The sequence below is a fragment of the Convolutriloba macropyga genome, chromosome 8 (assembly GCF_964194025.1).
Source record: "Convolutriloba macropyga chromosome 8, txConMacr16.3, whole genome shotgun sequence".
Taxonomy (NCBI): Eukaryota; Metazoa; Xenacoelomorpha; order Acoela; family Convolutidae; genus Convolutriloba; species Convolutriloba macropyga.
The window spans coordinates 53,053,472-53,076,780 of record NC_134475.1 but is presented as its reverse complement, the minus strand read 5'-3'; the positions used below and the strand labels follow the sequence as shown (position 1 = coordinate 53,076,780).

At 36.8% G+C, this 23,309-nt stretch overlaps 1 protein-coding gene across 1 annotated transcript in view; it reads right to left on the bottom strand.

Annotated features, from left to right (window-relative positions):
• The window catches only part of LOC142344180 (dynein beta chain, ciliary-like), a 45,097-nt gene that overhangs the window by 17,734 nt on the left and 4,054 nt on the right, over window positions 1-23,309 (bottom strand). Inside the window, exons 2-22 of the mRNA XM_075395714.1 lie at window positions 22,296-22,472; window positions 19,961-20,107; window positions 19,348-19,443; window positions 18,668-18,904; window positions 17,946-18,122; window positions 17,316-17,540; window positions 16,346-16,552; window positions 11,707-11,855; window positions 11,123-11,282; window positions 10,472-10,706; window positions 9,713-10,041; window positions 9,024-9,212; window positions 8,521-8,649; window positions 7,996-8,122; window positions 7,566-7,738; window positions 6,902-7,095; window positions 6,325-6,460; window positions 5,847-5,967; window positions 5,226-5,479; window positions 4,708-4,843; window positions 2,430-2,605 (exon numbers count right to left, since the gene is read on the bottom strand). Of these exons, the coding sequence (XP_075251829.1) occupies window positions 2,430-2,605; window positions 4,708-4,843; window positions 5,226-5,479; window positions 5,847-5,967; window positions 6,325-6,460; window positions 6,902-7,095; window positions 7,566-7,738; window positions 7,996-8,122; window positions 8,521-8,649; window positions 9,024-9,212; window positions 9,713-10,041; window positions 10,472-10,706; window positions 11,123-11,282; window positions 11,707-11,855; window positions 16,346-16,552; window positions 17,316-17,540; window positions 17,946-18,122; window positions 18,668-18,904; window positions 19,348-19,443; window positions 19,961-20,107; window positions 22,296-22,472 (3,774 nt within the window). The remainder of the gene's footprint in view (window positions 1-2,429; window positions 2,606-4,707; window positions 4,844-5,225; window positions 5,480-5,846; window positions 5,968-6,324; window positions 6,461-6,901; window positions 7,096-7,565; window positions 7,739-7,995; window positions 8,123-8,520; window positions 8,650-9,023; window positions 9,213-9,712; window positions 10,042-10,471; window positions 10,707-11,122; window positions 11,283-11,706; window positions 11,856-16,345; window positions 16,553-17,315; window positions 17,541-17,945; window positions 18,123-18,667; window positions 18,905-19,347; window positions 19,444-19,960; window positions 20,108-22,295; window positions 22,473-23,309) is intronic.

Here is a 23,309-nt window from a genome sequence, read left to right as displayed (position 1 = left end):
CCTATTTAATTTTTCAATATAATTTTAGCTGATTTGTTGTCCATAACAATTGAAATAAAAAAAACAATATTCAGATAATATCTAATGATTTTAATGGCTTCAATAATTTGTGTTTTCGCAAATTGTTTGTAATTTCTTGAGCTTTTCTGCATCTTTAGTTCGTTTCTATGGCTTAGTTTAACCAAAGACCGGTCCTATCAGTTTCGTAATGACTTTTTAGTAAATTTATCAAGAATGATTTCGCTAAGGCTAAATATTTTTAAGACGTTTGAAATTATTTGGTTAAAAAATTGATTGAAATTGAATTTCGCCTCATTATTTTTTCTTTTGGTCGACTTGTTACCTAGTCTCATTAAGGAAAAGTCTCATCTGCTGTATAGTTAAGAATAAGTAAATTTGAGTAGTTAAGGGTTATCTGATTGCATTTCGACGTTGTTACTAGGTGCTTTTAAACTTAGACTTGAGTTTTTTTGCCGTTGAAATTTTGTTTTTGGTTTTTGTTTCTCGTAGTCTTTTTAATGGCAGATCTCGTGAGCGTTGTAATAAGGCATGACATTATGTAATTCATTTAGTAGTTCGGTTGTGTATCGTTTTTTTAAGCTCCAACATCAATTTTTGATTATCTCTTCTTTTGGTTGACTATTATGTCAAAAATGTAGCTGAGCTCGTGTCGGAACATCAAGTGCGAACGCATATTAACAAGCCTCCTTGCAAATTGAAGATGCATATAACGAGCGAAAATTTTAGGAAACTGAAAACATCAATTCAGCCAAAGAAGTGTCGGATTAAAATGTGGACTGAAAAAAAACACTCCCATTTATAGACAACACTGATACGCCTCAATGAATAGGAACAATTCAATTAAAGATCCGAAGTCATCAAGACTACATTGATATTTTCCGAAATTAATGAGTTTTTTTAATAACAAATATAGAGTTAAAACTCATTGAATTACGAAACTATATTATTTAATGCAGAAAAAATAAATCCGTAAAAAAAGAGTTATCACATTTTTTATTAGTATCTATTGGTTATAGCTTCTAGAAGTATTGTTGAAAGCGGAGCAAACAAATCAATTGAGGGCAACAAAAATTATTTAAGAATTTTTTCAGTTTGTGTTCATCAACTCTGTCTGCTATTTACGAGGGCACTTCCGGTTTCTTATCTCAACTCCATAAAAAATATCTGAACGAATCAAATTTCGCAGCTCGTCATTGCAAAATTATTTTTAAAAATTTGTAAAACCTAGATAAATAATCTAGTGACTCAACTTTTATAGTAATCTAGCGAATCATGTCACTGAGTTCCAGAGAAAGCTTCATTATAGAATTGAGCTAGAAAAAAAGACACCTTTGTCTTGTATCAACAAAAAGTACATAAAGCTATTCAAGTATGAGAATCGTCATGAGAAACGATAATAATCAAATAAAAATTAGTAGATCAATTTACGGAAGCTAAAATCCAATCTCAGATAATTACAAAAGTACATTCGAAAACTGAATTTTATTTCACTCAAAATCCATTTTCTCTCGCTCGATACCTCTTTTTCTACTTTTTTTTAATCGTCAGACGTCCTTACAAATCCAATTTTCAAATAGATATCACACGTTGACGGAGATCGATTTCAGTGCACTGGCTCCCGATAGCATTGAGGACAAAAGTCGAATTGTTGTACATTAAGAATCTAAATGACACATCATAGCAACAATTGCCTAGTACGCACTGTCACTAAACGTCTTTCAACTGAAATAAGTCATAGAGACGACGGGCCAAAACAAAATACATCGCATGTTCGAGAAAAATTCAGAAGCAGCATTTATTGAGCATGGCGTTTCAAAAGATGATACGAACTTCAACTATACGAATACCACAGGAAAAATGAAAAACAAAGCAGTATGAAGGTGTAACTAAAAAAACCAGTTTATCTCTGAGAACATAACACGGCAAAATTTTTATATCCGTTCGTTTTCATATTTCGTTGCTTTAATCTGAAAAATTTCTTTCTGAATTCTTTCTTTACTGAATGGGTTCGTTTGATTGGTTCGACCCAGAAACGTGAAAACTTGTTGAAATGAAACAATTGAAAGGGAAAACGAATTGAAAAAGGGGAAAGGAGCACCTAAATAATAGCCGTTTGAGTAACTGACGGCGATTATTACTTGAACTAAATACGGTCGGCTTTCTTACAACTTTGATTGCAAAGTATTATTGTCTCTCAGAAATAGTGGAATAAAAAAAAACGACTCGTCCATAAAATCCTACTCGATCTAAGATCATAACAACTGATACAAGCAGCACTCAATCTTACTAATGTTGAACACTTTTCCTTCGACTTAAACAAACCTCAAATGTATGAGCCCCGAAGAAAAAAGAACATCTGAGACAAAAAAATCAGCACTAGTGACGGCCCAAATTAATTTTGGTCACACCTGCTCTGGCCCCATATACTCTTCTAAGTATGTCCTGCAAAGCCTTCTATCCCAGTCATCAGTGATGTGTCCTCCGTACATTATCTCTCCAAACAGGTATCTCAGATCCTCCCAGGGCACCTTGTTATTGGCTTCCAGATAATTGTACAGAACCATAGCTGAGATTGTCAAATCACCTAAGGAATAGAAACCGCATTCATTACTATAAAAAAATTTTCGCAGTCTACAATTCTGGATGCGTCTTATAGAAGGCTATTTGCACTGTGAACAAATGATCATCGCTGTTTTGACATAGCTTTGGAACAACGTGCAATCTTGCAAGAGGTGTCATCAATTACTCCATCGATTAGACCATTGAATATATTCTGACCTCTTGCCCCTCCCCCTCCTCTTATGTATAGCACAGGAAGGAGCCTAGATACAGCATATTGGACCCACGAGGTGGGTAATGGGCAGAACAAATAAACAAAATCTGAGCTTAATATGAAGAAAATTAAAAACACTCGGCAGATTGCCGGAAAATAGCCGCCGTTGATTCCCATACCTCTATTGGGATTGAAAGAAATGAAAATATCAACAAAAATTGATTTTTGTAAAGAAACATTTTTAAGTGCCATTTATTTTTATGTCATTTTGTAATTGAACTTACTCCTGTCTCTCAGTGAGAGGCTACAGGGTCTAGTATCAATACCAATAAGCATTATAGATAGTAACTAAAACTTATGAGAACAAAGTTCAAGTACCGGGCATCTAAAAATGGGCTTTATGGGTTTATCCCTTTTCTATTTCTGACTTTGATTTTTTTATACTGACTCTCTTCATTTTGAATTGCTGTGTTGAGCAGCTGCTGTCTAAAAGGACTTTGAGCAGAATGACAGAAGAGTGAAACTAGCCTAGAGAAGTCAAAAAGATTTCACGCAAAATGTCGAAAAAGCGGCAAAATGGGTAAAGCGAAAAAAAAGTTAGACAAAGTAAAAAACATAACAGGACAAGTCCTGACGTACAATTCAACGAATTTTCATTGACTAAACAATAAACGACTTATAACGGACTATGAGTGAATTGGAAAACCATTTCTAAAAAAATCAGATAAAAAAATTAAAAAAGAAAACAAAAAATTGTTGTCAAAATGCCGCATGTGAACAAAAAACAAACAGCGAGAAATGGAAATTTGGTTCAAACAAAAAACTAGGCCTAGAATGAGCTATTCATGAATTGGGAAAACCATTTAGAAAAAAAACCCGATCCAAAAAATCGGAAAAACAGTAAAACTCTAAGTGAAATTGCCGCATGTGAACAAAAAACCACTAGCGAGAAAGCGATTTTTTGTTCAAACACTGTTTTCTCACTCTACTTTAAAATTAGAGCAAAACAATTTCACGTCGCAAAATCACTCGCTTTTTCGCTCCATTTCCTGTTTCGGCGTGACCAAAATCATTACTCCAATTTGACTTCAAAAATCATGAAAATGTGTGAACAGATCTTTAAAAACATAGCCGACAGATTGCCGGAATAGCTGCGAAAGAATAGACCTGCGTGCCATATAATAGAGATAGAAACAGATACAGATCTTAATTGAAAAAAAATCGACGGCGCTCAAAAAACTAGACTAAAAAACATTCAGCGATAAATTAATAAAGCTTGTTAAAATTCATTCCACGGAAGCCTCTTATTAGGGATCTTTACTGCACATAGGAGTTCATTTGACCTTAAACAAATTCAAACTAAACTTAAGTTTTTAAGTGCAAAAGTCATTTTATTGAGTGAGGTAAGTCACTTATGATCAAAATCTAATCACGTAAATAACCTAAAAACTTTCGCTAAAGCGAGTGAAAAATGATGTCACGCGCGCAAATGCCGTTAGTGAGAGGAAGACGTCATCCAGAGAATTTGACTTTTTTCAGCTTTGCTGTGTGAGTAAATGTAAAACGAAAAAAGAGCGTCAGACGACGAAATAAAAACAAAACCAAGAGCACCGCAATATAGCTACGCTCAGCTTACAGCTTCGCAGCTACAAAATAGACAGCACCCTAATACAATTCAAATTCTTTGAATTGTAAAAAAGTAGGAACGCTATAATAGCCGGCTGAGAAGATGAGGGCGGCTATTAAAAACCCACTGCAAATAACATGCTACTAGAAGTGTACAACTACAGTCGGCGCTAATTATTCAATTCTCATTGTAATGGGTAGAAAATATAAATGGCTCAGTAAAAACAACTAAGGAGTGCTAGGGAGCATAGTGACAAACTGCCCGTTTTCTAAGAGTGAAATAATACCAGTATTGAAAGGGTACACCCTGTTCCAGCCCTGTGGTCCAAACTTCCTCCTCTCAGCCACGACTGCATGGAAGTAACAGAGGGAGAAGAGGATACTCTTGAACTCTGCCTCCTTCGAACACATCTCCAAAGTGTCCTGAAATCGCACAGTAGCATTCGAGAGATAACATAGAAATAAAGCATAGTTAACCATTCAACTGTAAGGAAACATTGAACTCTTAACCGAGATCCCAAGTCTGATCCGAAGAACTTTCTGAATGACAATCATCATCCACACTCCATACAAACTCAGTTCTGTGGACTCAACGCACACATTAAATAGCGCTTCTGGTCACAATTTCATTTTGGCAAGCGTTGGATGCGGCTGACTTGACCATGTTTTTTGTTTGGTTTTATCACTAACTTGTCCAAATGAGCAGCGAAATCTGTCATGAATGTTTATCGATTTAAATAAAGAGGAATATTGGAGTTAGAAAATCAAGTCCAATCCAAATGAGTCACAAAGCATTATCACTCACCTGTGAGAAATTGTCGAGAGCCTTGTGCAAATTAGCACTAATCTTAGTCGGCGGCTCGTTTGTGATCTTGATACTGTTCTCCAACACTCCTTGGGGTATAATGTGAGCAGCGGGCGAAGAAGCGGGTTCTGCACTCATGAATACCCGGTATGCCTCGTGAGCCAGACCAGTCTCCGATATCTCTCCCAGTTTCTTTTCCAGAGTAGGAAGCCAGTTGGCTACCAAGTGGATGTTTTGCAGGACCACCCAGTGTCCTGAAAAAGTTGATGAAGTTCATGGGGGAAAATTTTCCAAGGAAGCAATGTATTGATGCGATATCCCATTTCACTTACAAAATGCACCCTTTTTGGAAATTGCTGAGTTGGGACAATAGGAGTTATTCAGTTGTACGTAAACTGCATAAAATTGGACAGATATCGATCTACCGAAATTGGGCAAGAAATTCAGTTGTTTAGACATAGCTCTTCACCCGCATTTCATAGACGGTTGAAATTCCGATGTATACTGAGCTGATGATTCTGATATTTCATCTTTTTTTAAATTTTGTGTTCAAACTCCGCAAAAGCTTTTTTAAATTAAATTTTGCACGATTGGTGATACTGCATCTGCTTCTACATGTACCTTCCTTGGCTGCAATGTCAAGTGCAGCACTGGCGACTACATCCTGCCCCTGTCCCAGTGAGATGTTGTGAAATTTTCCATTCTCCTGGGTGAAGCCCAACTTCTTACCCAGAGACTCAACCTGAAACCCAAAAGAGGTTAGGTTTACGCTAATATTTTTTATTTATACAAGAATAATACAGACAGATGAACTGCGCAATCATTGAAAGTTACTGCGATTGAATTTGATGATCATTATAAATGACTGATTGAAATCTCGGCAGATGGTAACGTGAAATTCCCCTCTCGAATGACACCGTGATTATGGCGTCCGAGGACGTGGGGAGCGGCGCGGGGAAACGATTTGATTAGATTAAGAGCTTTCAGCGAATCTGACGCAACGAATCAGAATAATTTATTAACCTTTCATTTTTAGTACAAAATTAGCATCGGACAAATAGAATGAAACTTGCTCAAGAGGTTGTAAAATTTGTTATACCTCAAGAAGTGGGTCAACCCCAGGAGAGAGTATGAAGAAGACAGGTATGTTGGGTCCTGTCTCAGTGAAGGACTCTGCGAAGGGAATGCGTCTGTTCTCCTTGTACTTCGCACCCAATTTCTCCTCTATGAAGATCCTGGAAACAGAGGGCAGAACATGCAGGAAAAATCATTAGCAGGAAAATTAGATAATAATTATTTCAGAATTGACGACTATCAATCACAATTCAGATTTTTGAGGAGGTTGAAGTAATAACTGCCCGATTAGACATGTTTCTTGGAAACGTTAGTGACGACTACAAAGGGGTCCACCAAGAAGGCTCCAAAATTTTGTTACGTTTTTTATGACAAATTTCAAATGGCCACAAATCGACTTAAATAACGTGTTGTTGTCTGTGCGTCTCAATATTGTAGTGCCATATGGTAAATTTGTAATATCATGAACATCAGTAATTTAAGAAGTCATGTTATCAGCGCCAATAATATCGTTGCTGTATAATAATTGACATAGATATGTAGTGCTTATTATTTTCGCTTATTTCCTCCGTGAACTTTAGAGGTCAAAATGTGTTACTAACTCGATGGCATATATCATCCTGTCTGGTCTGAGTGCCCTTAACATGCACAGTCTCTGCAGAGCAGTCTTACTCTTCCACTCCTGAGGGAACTTCTCCAACTCAATGTACTCACTCTCCACAAACTTCTTCCACCTCTTCCCACTCCCCTCTATGTCCCTGTCCAGATTCTTGAACTCGTCCATTTCCGCCAGACACTGTTTAAAAGCAACGTAATACATACGAACACATAACTGCAAACATCGAACTTGCTTAATTGATCTAACCAATGTAAAATCGAAGCATTAAAAATTCCTTCAAGAAAACTATGCTTAATTTGTTTTGATATTACAGGTTTCTCAGAAATTTATTCCAACATTTGTAAAAAAAAAGTTAGAGAAAAACTGCAAAAAGTCAGGCTTTCGTTCTCCACTGGGGGAATCAATTAGACCCTACAGCTTCTTAATTTCACCTCTTCGCCCCTCCTAAATGACAATTTCTTTGAAAAAAATTGGATCGCGATGTACTAATGTTTTCAATTTCAAGCGAGTTTTACCAAACTTGTTCAATACGAACTGTGATCTATTTGTAATGTTCATGTTGCATAAAAAGCCGCATATTCTATAATTGGGTTTTTAAATGAATCAAACACCATTTATGTACAAACTTCTCGACATATAGGACGAACCTTAATAGCTCCCCAGGATGAGTCACTGAGAAAGTCAACTGGACTCTTGAAGTCGAGAGATGTCGGGAATTTGAGAAGGAAGTCCAGCTCATCCTTTTGAATCTCCCCAGAGTGGAGTAACACTTGGAAGGCCACTTGCACTTTGAATATGAACTTGTCTTTCTCAAACAGACCTGAAGACAAATATTAAAAAAAGATTACTCAATGATAATCCAGCACATGCTCACCTGGCTCAGATTCGGGATTCTTATGAGAACTGCCATGAAATCCCTAAAACTATCCAGAACCTAGTTATATTAACCCCCCACCGTGCCGTTTTATGATTCCAAGAAATTAACACCAAAAGCCAAATAGACATTATTAAGTGCATTATACAATACGTCATGCACCCTCCCACAAAGGGCAGCTATCACACCTCCCATGTATTAACCTCTAGTGGTGTAGAGTATGACTTGGTAAGTGATCTGGTCAATCAGATTCCTCACTCTCTCCCGGATACTCTCGTCTGGGTTGGTGCTGGTCGCAACTGCCGCACGCTCTATCGCCATGTCAAACACCTAGGCATTTTCAATAAGTGAAATTATATTTAAGAAATGCCATCAGTAATGCTATCACCCGTTTATGGCGTAAATATATTTCAGAAATAGCATAGGCAGTGAAAGCAGCAGCCACGAGTTTGAAACCTTTTTCTCATTTTCTAAAGAAAACTGCAAAAATGCTAATTTAAGGGGAAAGACTTGGAAAAGAAAGATGCGTGGAAACCTTCTTCAACAAGAATAACGACCATTACCAACCAAAAAATATATAAAATTATAAAACTGACAATATTAAACCAGATTTTTTTAAAAAAAACTTGAAATTACTTTGTGGCTTATGAACTCTTTTTGAAAGTCACAAGGAACATTTCTAGTCTGAGCCGGCAGTTAGGGTTAAAATAGGGCATATTAGGACTTACAACACTGAATGCTTTGAGGGAGAACTGGTAGATTGGATTGATTTTGTAGAGGTCATTGAGAATAAAGTACAAGAGAGAAGCCCTCGCAGCTGCATGTCTGTAGTCCTCTCTAGCAGTGTTTATCATCACCTGAAAATCACACGAGATGCAATAAATAATCATTTTGTGTTGCTGTACAGATATGAAATCATCTTTGATTGCAAAATGAACTCAGAATTGTTTCAGAATGCCTTGTATGTGATATATAAGACTCAGAATTAGATAAAACAGCTTAGAACATCCATTTTAGTTTCAATTATGGGGCAATCACTGCTGTAAACGTGGTAAAAAAAAAATTCACACCATTGAGGTAGTCGCCCAAATTCACGGGGATGCGCTCGAAATTACTTTTCTAAAAATGTAAAACTTTCTCCAATAAAAATGGATCTTCTGTAGGCCTCAGACTATCAAATTTTTGGAACAGTTAATTTGAGAAGAAAAAAGAATAAGCAGCATTGACGTACCTCGGTAACTTTAGCTTCTGCCACCTTTTCCTCAATTTCAGCTGCCGTTTTCTTGGTGTGTTCCAGATTCTCCACAAGGGCTGTATCTCCCAGGAAGTTTCCTCCAGCTGCAGACAGTCTAGCCAGAAGGTTGTCTTCCAACTGCTTGAGAGTTATCGTGTACTCATTGTTCTGCTTTGTCAGGTCAGACTAAACACAATTGATTTTCCGTGAACAATTTTTTGGAGGCCTGTGAGTGAACGAACTAAAGTGTGTTCTTTAATGAAAGCAATAGTCCTTGTTATTGCTAAAAGGCTATAATCATTTAGAAAGTTTTCCTCAAATACTTAATGGGAAGTTAACGCTGCTGTTCATGACTACCTGATAACCCGGTCGATTTGAGGATAGACAAATTAATCGATAAGAGAGAAAGGAACTTTCCTGCTTTAATTATATAGTCAAGATCACAAGATGTTTCGACGTCAAGGCTCTTTATTCCTCAAATCGGTCGACCACGTTCTTTTCATAAGTTGACTTCTCCACTATGAATAACTGCAACAATTGTGATGCGCGGGAACTTAATGTGATACACATTTGGACACATCATGTATTCGTTCATAAACAAATTTATGAATAAATATATGATAAAAATTCCAAATAAGGACAGTAGAAACGGTATGGAATTCGTTCAATAATATGAAAAAACTAACCCTTGTCTGTTCTAAGTCCGGTCGTTCCTTACTCACAACTGCCGCCAGCAACTGATCTTCCAACCCCGCTTTTGTCACCGTGAAGTTGATCAATGTAGTCTGGGCTTGCATCTCCGGTTTATAATGCGGATTGGCCAATTTAGTGTGCAAGATCAGTTTGAAATTAGAGTTGTATTCGATCTCTTTATCGCCGAGTTTGATCGCGCGCCCTTTCTTGATTGTATTTCTGCCCAGAACTGGCTCCAAAACAGGGTCGAATTCTTCTTCTAGGTTCTCAATCAAAACTGTCTCACCAGCTGTCAGGGAGCGCTCAAGCCTGTCCATGTAACCTGAACAAAATGATCTCCCATGGTTAATCATTAAACTTTGCTTTAATACAAAAAGTTTTTTTTTGTGAACCCTACCCACAACTCAATGGGAGAATAATACTTTGCAACCCCCAAGCACACGTTCCATATCATCGTATATTGATTTTCTGCTTAATGACGCAAGTTCTATAACTGGCGACCAAGTGCATAACGTAATCACACCGAAAATTGCGACATGATATTTTCCATGAGTCGCTTGAAAAGATTGAAACTGAGCCTGAGAAAATATTCGAAATATACATTATTCCTTGTGTCAAAAAAATTAATTAGGTATTATTTTGTGCCAGAAAATTGGGTTAAACTGGTATTGCAAAATGCAATACCAATTTAAAAATTTTAACATTTGTCTCATCTTCAACTTGCGCGCCAAACATGACAATTAATTAAGTACCTTTCTGGTCCAGTCTGATAATCTGAACATGTTCTCCGTACTTCCTCTTAATCCACTTGATTCCCTGCAACTGTGGATCTATCATTAGTGGCCACCTCTCACAGTTGGTGAGGATGGTAGCATTCTCAGTGGACATCCTGTCAGAGGGAAGCCCCTCGTTCTGCCACTGTGCTATTTGGGCATTGTCTGTCAGCATCGTCAGAGGGTCCAGACCCTCAGTTATCGGAATTGGTACCTGTTATTAGATTAATCAGATTAACAAACGTTGCCGAACTTTTTTCCGTCTTTAAAAACAAATTGTTTTACGTTTCAATTTGCAGAAAAAGCATTCATCAATTTAACAATTTTAGTCTGCTTTTAAAGATGACCACCTACTGTTCTGTCAGATTTGACCAATATCAAATTTTCCTTAATAAGCAGAAAAGGATTTAAGAACTTCGTCATTGAGCATTTTCAAACATTTTCTAACTAATCCATGTCCATTTCCTTTATGCGATAGAACTTAATTAATTCACTCAAGCGATAGGATGATCTTATCCAGTATTTCTTGGTATCAGCACGACCTCTGTTGAGCAATCTTTGATAATTTTGACATTACGTTAATATGTGAGTCATACAATGTCAGCATAAACATTAAAAGCAGCTGCTTACTTCCAACTGTGACACGTATGGAATCCAAATATTCTGTTCCAGATCCACTCTGTACTTCTTGTCAAATGCACCTGCATATGAGACGAAAGCAGAGATCAATAGCACATCCCCTGGCAGTTGCTTCTCTAGTTCTCGATACAGGGCAATGCTGTCTGTCCATCTATAATAATCACACACAAGATTGGGGGAGGGAAGTGACATCCGACTATGTTAAATACAGTCATGCTAAATTCCCTTGTACACCTCGCTAAGACACACCAGATCTTCGAAAAATTGTTTGTTCGCATGCACATATTTAGTATCTTGTTTTTCGTGTTTTCCCTTAATTTAGCTCTTGAAAATAGAAATATCGTATGCTTAATTCTGGCATATAACTTTCACTCTGTTGGAAAAAAATCATGTCTAGAACAATTAAAATTAATACTACGACTTGTCCTCTACGTTAGACATTATAACATATTATTTCGTAGTTGGTTTAACTAATTAAGGAAATAACTAATATACACTACCGAGTAGTATATCATTGATAACCTAAAAATATGCACTTGGAATTCAAGTGTTTTATGTTTTTATAATTATCTCACCGGTGCTTCTCGCTACTGAGTCCCCCGACTAGTCTGTTAGCCAGTTCGATGGTGAGGTTGGTCCTGTCTTTTTCTTCTTGACATGCAGTTTTCTCATCTGTCGCGGCCTGCAACTCTCCCAGAAGACCATTCAGCTGCGCCTCCAGACCCTGGAAAAGTTCACAGGCTCCCAATTAAACCTCTTTGGGGCTTCTAAGCACTACTTTTAAATAAAATCTGCGACTTTTATTGGGGAAATAAACTTTTTTGGGAAGTGTCAATTCGAATTTTCATCAAAATTTGATTAAAAAAAGTATAACCAGTTATTACTGGTTGAATAAATTTGAACGCAACAATAAATATAAACCAATTAACGTCGGAAAAATTTTCCCCCGAATCACAGGCAGGGCTATTTAAAGCAGAAAGGGCATTAGCCTATATAAATTTTGATTGGAGCAAATCATTTTGCTTACTCTTAACGAGTACGGACGAGTTCGAACCATCGACTTCCTGAGTAACTGACGTTAACCTCTCGGCTATCAGGGTCTTTTGGTAGCTTATCTTACGATCGAATCTGTTTTAGCAGCCGACTTAATTTCTGAATAAAATCAATTCAGGTCAGTCATAAATCAAGAAATCAAACTTATATAATTATTCGAGAAATTAAATTCGAAGATTGTTCAAGAACAAAATGGTCACGCAATAACTTTGCATAAATTTGCCGACAGTACACCCCCAAACAACACTCATACAATCTTTTTAGACTCAGAGGGGGGCTATTTCTACTTCAGAGTCCGCTGAGAGTGCACTGTAGTTAAAACTTTGCCGTTTTTTGCTATTTTTATTCGCTGATTATCAAAAATGCAGAATTTATTTTGAGTTTTCAACTAACAAATTATCTATATCTACAACATTCGAAAAATCAATTGTTCCTAACGGACAATAAATATTAGCAGGGCTAGTTTTAGGCCATTCTTGGACTGTTACAATACAAAAGAAATCGGGTTGTAATCAGTCGGTCTTTTTTTTTAAAAGAAGACTTTTTTTTTTAATAATAAAGAACAGAATATATCAAATCAAAGCTCAGGAGTGATAGGTCCAACCAATTCGCTTGCTAAGCACCTCCAAGCTAATGCATTTAGTTTTTTAATTGAAAGTTTATGGTCGTTTCTTCTTTTAAAAATAATTGACTTTTCAATAAGTAATGGCTTAATTAACTTTTCCTCTATTTTTTTCTTAATTTGCTCAACTTCCAGCTTAGCGTCAGCAAAGAAAGACTGCTTCTTCTTTCAACTGAGTTAGCATTTATTCTCGGTTGCAGTTTTAAGCCTGAAATTATTGTTTTCTGGCTTTGATACTACAAAATTTCAGATTTTTGTTTGTTTTGATATTTGCCAGTTTTTCACGTTTTCTAATTTTGTCACATTATCACATTATTGACAGTTCCATGTCACCTTATTAGCATTGAGACTAAGACACAATTGAAGATATTAAAATCTTGAAAGATATAGATCATCGTTTTAACGGCCTCGACGCCTCTTTCTTGAAGAAATCAATTGAATTTTTTAATTTTGTCTCTAACTGTCATTTATACTTTGTCGTTTCGGTCGTATGAAATTTCCTGTGGAGTGATAGCTTTCATTGGCTTTTCATGGAAGAATAGAAGAACCGATATTCTGATATTAGTTGATAGCTGATGGCTTTCATGACTTTGAAAACAATCGTTTTCCAAAATTAAAAAAAAACTTTTTAACTTCGCAATTTTGTTCTTTTTATGTTTCTTTTTGTTACCTAATCTCGTTAGTTAATTACTGGTCAAAAATGACATTATGGGTGTCAAGAGAACAAAACGGATTGGTGTCCCAAAATCTTTTTTTAAAGAATTTGTTATGACCTTACTGGCTTCGACACCGGTTTTTCACAAAAAAAAGTAAATTAATTTGATTTTGTCATAATTGACGTTCTTTTTGTAGATGCAAGAAATATTCTGGATAATTACTGGTCTTGAGGGCTTCCTTTTTATAAATAAACGACCCTAATTAAATAGCTGTTTTTGTAATTAATGCCTTTCATGACATTGAATGTAATTTTGTTTCGAAAAAGAAATTAAAAGTATTACATACTTTAGCACTTCGCTTTTTTGTCTACTTGTTACCTAGTCTTATAATTGAATGGCCACGTACTACATTATAGCTGTTTGAAGAAGGCACAATCAAATATATTTTGAGTGCCAAAATCTGGCTTCACGGTTTTGACAGCGTTTTCTGGCAAGTTTCAATTGAAATTTTGTTTTTCTTTGTTGTTCTTTTTAGCCGCTTTAAAAAATGAACAAGGACAGGTCCTAATGCCCTTCTATAGGAGCAGTGTTAATCGTAAATTTGTGGTAATACTAATTGATTCCTGATGGTATTTATTACTTTGAAGTTAACTGTTTCAAAAAAATAAGTTAATTTTTTTACTTTACTGTTTTTGTTCTTTTTTGTATAATTGTTACCAAACCTTTTTATGGACTGGTCGCATATGTTTTCTGGTGATTTATATGTAGTTTTTGTTTAGTTTTAATTTTATCTGACGGTATGTTGACTTTCTATTAAATTTAGTTTTTAAGAGGGACATAAATTTTTTGATGTAACTAATGTTTGTTGTTGTTTGATTTTGCTGTTCGTCTTGACTCGCTTTCTTAATATTGACATATAACAGCAATCTAATGCATCAATTTTTACTCCACTGAGTTATTTGCTTTGGAGTCTATCTTATCGTTCATACAGAATTTTTTGAAAAAGACTTGGGCTTTTTTGGGATTCGCAAAAAATATATTTTGGGTTTTTCTATCTGTTCCTCATTTGGTAGACAATTATGCCAAAATTGTGGATGGGCGGGGTCGGAACCTTATGTGCCATCGCACATTACCGAGCCGCCTTGTTGTTTTAAAATTCGGTCGAGAGCAATTGATAAGATTTAAAAAAATGTTCAGAATTAAAAAATTTGTGACGCTTGTTTTGTTTTCACGACTGCCCCATGGTGCCGACAAGAGTAATTAAATAGCATAAAATTTGTAATAAAAATTCAGCATTTAAAATCGTTTTGAGATTTTTGTCAGTAATTAAAACCGGGACTGTTGAGGGACTTGTCTCGAGAACAGTATATACTAGAAAAAAATAGACAATATCTCTATGGCTTTTCTTTGGACAACTCGGCCAACTGAGGTCGAGCTCATAAATGTTTCGGTTTCTCTATGCACCAGCCTGATGCAATCTAATACCAACATGCGTCTTTCTGTGGCAATGAATTAAACCATTTGCGAGATTGCAAGACAAAAACTGACCCTGGACAACTTTTTAATATACGGGACGGCCAGGCAGGCCCTTTATATCAATGGTCTTTGTTTGAAGCACAGCCGGTAGAGTGCTGAATTGGACGCTAAAAAACTTACATATCGTAGAACAAAGAGACAATGAGATGAGCGAATTTTAAAAAAAGAGTCCCCCACTGAACCCAAAGTCGATGTTTCCATCGATTATACTCATCCATCGGTGCATTCGATTTTAACAAAATATATCATAGGGAAAAACTGCTGCACTTCGGAAGAAGCGTAGTTCAAGTAGTGAGCGCTGTATTCCAGGCCAAAATAGAATGTTTATGAAGTACATCATCTTTTTTAAACAAATAGTAAACCCAATGAAACAATGTGTACGATGTCTACAAGGACTATGCCACTGTATCTCTTCAGTACAGTAGCTCACAAATATACACAGCACAATGCATGTGATCATAATATGAAAAAGTACAATAGGAAAGCGAGCAAAACAGCATTATACAATCATCAATGCTCAACAAAGAGGGCAGATTTTGACTGAAATATGACTGATTTCGGGAAAAAACGGGCTGAGCAATGTATTTCAGGGGAGATTTCACCACATCTACGACTCTATGCCGCCTTTCGGATATCATACAAAGATCTTATAACGTTTACATAGCCCTTCTACTACGATGATGATGCCTTGGTTTCATGTGCTATATAATTGGATCCTGTGTGACAATGTACAGAATTTTTTGGTCTGTTAAAATTTTTGCTCAAAAAGTGTTAAAGGTTAGATTTATACATAGAAATCAGCCTGGCAAGTCGGTGGCGAGTGCAACGAACGTCTCGCAAAATTAAAAAAAACATTTACAAAAAAAGTATCCAGTATAAAAGACAACTCCGAACAGATCATTAGACTACCCTTGCAAATTGCAGCCTTCAAAATGTAATATTTAAAAATTGCACTTATTAAATTGAAATCATTAATTAAGAATTAATAAAAATCTACAAAAACAGCAATTATTCTTTTTCTAACCTTGCCATGCTAGACATTCTGGAGCAACAGTATAGTTCCAAGACTAAGATGATGACGATGATAGTGATGACGATATTCTAAAGTGGATTACCTGAAAAAAAAACCAAGATTGGTCACCCAATTCAGAGGTTTATTTGTTAAAATTTTGAGCTATGAGAAGTAAGTAAGCATCTCGTCATGAATTATGAATTGTTGAAAAAAGCCCCGTGCGTCCTTTGAAGATAACTAAATTTGGGAGTCTTATCCATAAAGATTGCAATGAATTCTAGGATGATTTCTACCAAGCGGAACGTTTTTCAGTTGCTGAAAAAAATAATACTTACCGCAATCTTGGCCTGTATGCCACTCAACTTCTCCTTGGCCGCATTCAATTCCCGGTTGGCCTCTTCGAGAGCCAGTCTTTTCGGGAGGACATCACAGAAGACCTCGTAGTACTTGACGATGTTAATGGCCCAGGAGCAGAGTCCGGCTGCCGCAAAGGACTTCTTGCCTATTATGTCTGGGTTGAACTCTTCGTTGTTTATATAGTCCTAAAAAATCACATTGTGGCATGGCATGATCTATATTCGACCATAAATATCTGAAGATTATCATCAGGTCGCGTGTCGAGGTTTAGAATTTATGTGACTCAGATAAGAGGTAATTTAGATATCTTACCTCAACAATGGCTCTGGTGAAATTTCCAGGCAAATGTTAATCTGCACTTCAATTAATTGTTACCCGGGCCCTAGTCACATAGCATATCAATACTGAATCAATGTATTACTCAATTATTATCTGGAAAAAAACATAGAAATCGGCAAATTGGACCCAAAATTGAAGGTTTTGCGAAATTCGTCAGGTTCCAGGCGTATATTTGCTGGCTTTGGCTGGTACTTTTTTAATGATAAAACGTTATTTGCAATGTTTTAAGATAGTAATATCATAGTCATACTAAAAAAGTGCATCGTCCAAAATTTATTTTTTGGACGATATATTTTTTTTCTAAATTTTCTCATTTTTTGATGATTTCTCTATGAACATTATGCCAATCAAAACAAAGAATGTTCAGTCTATTGTCAGAAAAAAAATATCGACTTAAACTGCACATAATGAGGTAGCAATATGCCATTAAGATACACTGATACAGTACTGGGCCGATGATATACAATTCGAATACAATGTTTCAGTACTGATATCCTTTGAGACTAGGGTCTGGGCTCAAAGGGCTCAAAAATTAATTCTGATCATGTCAAGTTCAAGTAAACAATTCAACCAAACCTCAATCAGTACATTTTCTTATAATTTTCGTACCTGCATTGCTTTGATAGCATTCTCGTGAATGTGATCCTTGTCGTAATTCTTGAGATTGTTGAGGAATTCATCCACTTTGGCCATCATGCTCTTAGCAGCCTTCCAGCTTCTGTCTTTTGGCACTTTGCCACTCTGTCCTCCGAGGAGCAACACCATCACAGCTGCTGTCACATTCGTCACAGCTGCCGGAGGGGAACCGAACGATTTCAGCTCTGTCAAGTTGGTCTAAAATCATGTTGAAATTACTGAAGTTGAAGTAAATGCGATACACAAAAATTTACGTTTACGAGAAAATGTTTAGCCCTGTTGATAAATTGTCTATATACATTGCGACTTTACGACTTAGTTATTTTCTGATAAGATTTATTCTGAATATAAATTTTTAGCTGGATTCGCTGTCAACGCTTGCGCATAGTGCAGTCCAAGCCTTTCAGATATATTCCCTAGAACTTCAATTTTAAAAAATATGTGATATAACAAGTCTTCCTTGATCTTTGAGGTTGAATTCACGTTAACGGATATTTATTCTGCGATTTATCAACGGGGTTTGTTTTAGTATCATCCTTTTATTTGCATTTGCGGAATCCAAAACAAACGCAGGCTCAACAGATGCGATTTGTTTAATGTGACCTTGTCCAAAATGTTGAGTGCAGCCTCGGCCGCAGCCAGGGCGGGTTCTGCCCTCTTCAGGTCAGTCTCACAGGATGCCTGTTTGGCAGACACCTCGTCATTGATAGCAGCCACCTTCCTGCCCTCTTCATCTGCTATTGCCTTCTCCTTCGCCACTTTATCCGACTCAGCTCCAACCTACATACAGTTAAACAATACCATTTCTGTGCGAATCTTGATGATTAACTCAGGATCCACCCGGGTCGAGGTTTGGCGGTGAATTTTCGTAAGAAATGCGGTGAAAAAAATTTTTCACCGCGTATTTCTTACATTTTTTTGCGGTGAATGCTGTGAATCTCGGTGAATTATTTATTTTCACCACGTTCTCGGTATTCTTACAAAAACCTGCAGGTACAAATTATGAGTTTTCAAACACCAATTTGTAAAAATGGCACGTGCCCCTGGCGCATAGAAGTTACGTCGGGTCTTTCCCATTATAGCCCCCCATGAAATTAAAGCCCCCCCCCCATTATGGTATATTTACCATGATTGGGGGGGGGGGCGGCTATAGGTTATCTGACCACTAAGCTGGGGGGGGGGGGCTATAATGGGAAAGACCCGTTACGTCTACTTACGTCAGCCACATTTGATAACATGAATTTACCTTAACCAGTTTATAATGTTAACTAAAAAATTAGTCAAGAACGCTTTGAAGAGGTGTGTCACATTTGACTTTGTCCGACCTTCAAAATAAGTTTGTCAGCGTCGTCATTCTTTTGAGCCAATTGAATCTCCTGGACAGCCAACTTCTCTTTCAGTGCGTCCACCTGACTAGCCGTGCTCTGCAACTTCAACAACCCGTTCTCCAATCGCTCCATCTTCCCAAGCAGCTCCGCGTGTTTCCTTTCAAGCAGGGACCGGTAGAGTTTGATCAACTCCAGGAAACTTTTGGGGGTGGTGTAGTTGTAACGCTTCTCGTTCTAATAACAGAAACTAAATATAATTGAGCTTGGTTACGACCAAACTTGTGAAATCCCTTATTTGCGCTTTACTGAGTCCCACATTTATATTAAAAAAACAGACCAGTAAAAAGTCTAAATCATATTTTTTAATATCTTCTTTGCTTCATAAGCCACGCACTTTTCAACTCGAGGATGTGTTATAGAATTGTTTGGATAAAAATATTTGATAATTAAAGCACAGCTACTTAAAAACTGGATGAATTCTTCGTATTGGACGAGATGAGGAAGTATATCAATTCTTCTTTTAACTAGATTTTCAAAAAAGCCAGAGATTTCTCAAACGACACAACATGACTCATAATATTCCCCACCGTCAGACTTAAAAGTAAAAAGCAACTTTCATTTATTTCGGAAAACTGAAGATAAAACTGAATGACATTAAGTAACGAATATTAGATTACCTCCAAATATACTTGGCTCATGTTGTTCACACTTGTGTGGATGTATGCGACAAAGCTGGACACACTGTCTCGCAGCTCAGGGGTCAACAGGTCAACCTAGAGGTCAAAACGAAATAAGCGGTGGGCATACTTTTAGGTTTTTAAATTTATTTGTAGATTGATTTGAACAAATTGACATAAAACTTAATTAAATTCTGTTTGTTTGATATAGGTGAGCAACAGACGACACAATTGTTTTAATTTAAGGAGGGGGGGGGGGGGGGTGCACAGAGGTACAATATTGTCCATACAGTGAAGTATTTCGAGTGTTTTCTAAAAATCGTCGGAAAAACTGGTAACTGTTGCCACCTTCACCCAACCCCCCCCCCCCTCTTACTCTGGTAGAATATGACATTATATGACCATATAAGGTTGTATATAAAAATTTTTATGGCTAATTCCACCTGTTATTACGTTATTCAAATCATTTATCAAACCAAAAACTAGCATTAGCTTTTACAAACACAAACTAATGAAAACAAAAGTGCTGTGCAGCAGCCGCGGGAGGGGGAGGCATGAAAACCCCCTCTCAACTTAGGTAGACCTGGTTTGTCCTCGGTAGAATGAAAGGTACCTCCTGTAGGAATTTGGAGCTGACAGAGACCAGAGCCTCGTGAGGCCATTCGTGGAACCAGTCGATACAGGTGCAGTTGACAACAGCTGGGAACCTCCGTGCTCTCACTCGCAACAGCTTACCCACAGGGGAGAAACAAAGAACCACCTGAAAAAAAGAGAAACATCTTCAATAATGTTCTGTTTTCTATAATTTGTAAATGCAACTCTTTTACAATGAGAACGTATGATGCCGATAGTTTTCTGGGTATTTGGAAAGGGTATCGACAAAAACCCACTGTTCCTCTCCACTGTAGAAAAGGAATTCTGAAAGTTGATTAAGAAATGCTTAACAACAACGATCATGACGACACTTAATACAATTATGTTTCTTGATTTACACTTAGACATCACTACGGCCCGGGCCGAGGTGTCTACGCTAAAAAACAGAAAATTATGTAAGATTGAAGGTGTATGCGTTGAGTTTATGCAAGATCTACGCTTGAGGCGTTTAAAAGAAAGTATTAACGTTTTTATAAGCGTAGATCTTATACAATTTTGCGTTTCTAAGCGTAGGTCTTACAAAATCTTAAGTTGAATTTAGCGTTGATCTTACATACGTTTGCGTTGAATTTAGCGTTGACCTTACATAACTTTGCGTTATACTTAACGTTGAGCGTATCTAAATTTGCTTTTCTAGGCGCAGATCTTACATAATTTTGTGTTGAATTTCCCGTTGACCTTACCTAATTTTGCGTTGATTTTAGAGTTGATTAAACATAGTTTTGGGAGCTGGGTATGGGTGTGTTTCGAGGGGAGTGAGGGGGTGGAAATATGTAGCCTGGGGTAGGTAGGTACGCGGGGGGTTAAGGTTAGGTTAGGAATTTTAGAGTAATCCAAACACAATTAATTTGTCACATTCATGTTAATTAAATTGACAACTCGAATTTTAAACTAAAGTTTTTATTAAATGAAATTCAACAATTGTCTATAGAGCCAGCATTTTCACAAATGCAACTATTAAGTACTCAATATTTGTGCGAATTTTGCTTAGAAATGCAAAACTAAATAAAATCTACCCTTAAGAACGCAAAATTATGGAAGATTTACGATTAGAAATGCTAAAATTATGTAAAATCCATGCTTAGGAACGTGCTGTTACAGTCCATTCATAAAAAGTACGGTTCGTAAGAAAACTAAAGTACTGTGACACAGTGGTAAAAGTAGCGACAAGCGTACAGGAGGTCAGTAGTTCAAGTCTCATAGGCAGAGATCTAAAGGTTTCACCTATGTAAGAGCACCGCTAAATTGAAAGCAGAATTATGTGAAATCTACGCATAAAAACTAAAATTCTGTAAGACCGAGCATTTGACAATTTAGAAAACTCACCGCAATTTTCTTACAAAATTTCTGCGTTGATTTTATAGAGGTAATTTCCAGCGCATTGAACGCAAAATCATGTAGGAAAATTGAGGTGTCAACGCTAATTACCGCTTGTCTTACAAACTTTCTGGGGCATTAACTGGAGAGTTTCTTACTAAAAAATTCTGTCCAATATGCGATTAGTTATCGATTTTTTGGAAAATTGACTTATTGCCAATTTTATACTTTTTCGTTCGCTTTTTGAGGCATTTTTGCATATCAAAACTTTAAGGGCTATTGGCTTAATTGAAAACTAAATTAAACCAATGTTCTTGAAGTACATTATAGCTCGTGGTTAAAAGTAATCTTTGAGAGTTTTTGATGTCTCTAATTACTAAATATTTGGCCACGTTACGCAAGTCTGAAAACAGCATATCCATTGATTTGGATAGGCTGTAATTTCTGTTCAACCTCTCCGATCGGATTTGAGCAAAAACCAATTTTCGTACAACACCTGTGAGTCATTTTCGTAAGTTTCTTTTGAGAAAAACTAAGTGTTTCTGTCACAAAGACTGCGTTTCCAGCTTTCAGTATAATATTTTCAAAATTTCCTTGATCGTGAAAGTGAAGCCAAGTGAAATGGACATTTTTGTTTACATAGTTACCGAAATATATTAACTAAAAGGAAGCTCTTCCCTAATACTGAGATTTGTTTATTAATTGGCGGACTAATTTTTATATTTAAAAATGGCATTTTAATATTGCTCAGAGTATTCCCTTAACTGAACATGTGTGTGACAGTTAGTTTTTACCGATTTTGCAGCAAGTGTGTTTAAGATAGTGTCGATTTAATAATGAAGTGAGGTAATTTAAGGTGAGTTAATGTAACCGGAATGTTTCAGTTTGATTTTTTTTCCAAGATTTTTTTCTTAGGGTTTTTTTTCAGGTAAATTTACTTGAACTTTATGAAATGTGTAATGGTGTATTATGCGTACCTTAAGTTGTTTGCGGACTTTGTCAATGAAGAACTTCCAACAGTTCTCTTTAGTGTCAAGGATGGCGACCTGTTTGACCTCTGGTCTGATCGAGTTCACTATCTCCTCTATTTCGTCCTCAGAGAAGATGTCAGGGATCTCTCCAGAGGCCAAAAGGTCGTTGATCAGCACGAGGAACTAAAAAAAGTAAGAGTACCATGGACTTGAAATTAATTGACCTGTGGGAACGACCAGCAGAGGTAGCCAAATGGCTGGACTTGATTTCATCAGTCCTACATGACCGCACTGCACAGAATAATCCGCCTTCCTCGCCCCTTCCCCTGATGTTGACAATGCCCCCTAACCCGGGGACCGCATGTCATTCACCACGGCGTAGATGCTGAAAAGTCACCAAACCACAGCAAGTTGTGGATAGGTAGTCACACACTACTACTAATATACCTACTATTATTATTATGATACAAATGCAATCTAGAGTACCAGTTAAAAACGGCAATAAGCGCCTGTATCCCGCCAAAATTACCCGCGAATTGCTGCTCTGTGCAACAGCTACAACAAAAACAACAACAGGAACAAAAAATGCAATTGATTCGCATCTTTTCAAACATTTTCATTGGTAACTATAAAACTTTACATATTTTTTTAAATTTTCTAATTAGGTGCTAACTCACATTACTGGGCATTTTTGTTGCGTTTAATGAGCGATATAACAATCTTGCCTTAGAAAGTCCAATCTATTGCGGCAGTTTTCTGTCTCAATCAAAGACAGTTGTTTGACTTCCAACTGCCATTTTTTTGTTATTTTATTGCTACACAGGCATGGTGCAACCACATGGTGCAAAGATATGACAAAGGTCTGAACATCCTGTTTTGCTGACATCTAAGTAGGTTGGTTAATTTTTTACGCACCCAAAACATTGCTGAAATTGGTGAGACATCAAAATATATTAAAAATTTGTAGCAAGAAAGTTGAAATTCGCTGGCGACGTCATCAAACTTTGCTCTTCAAGTTTC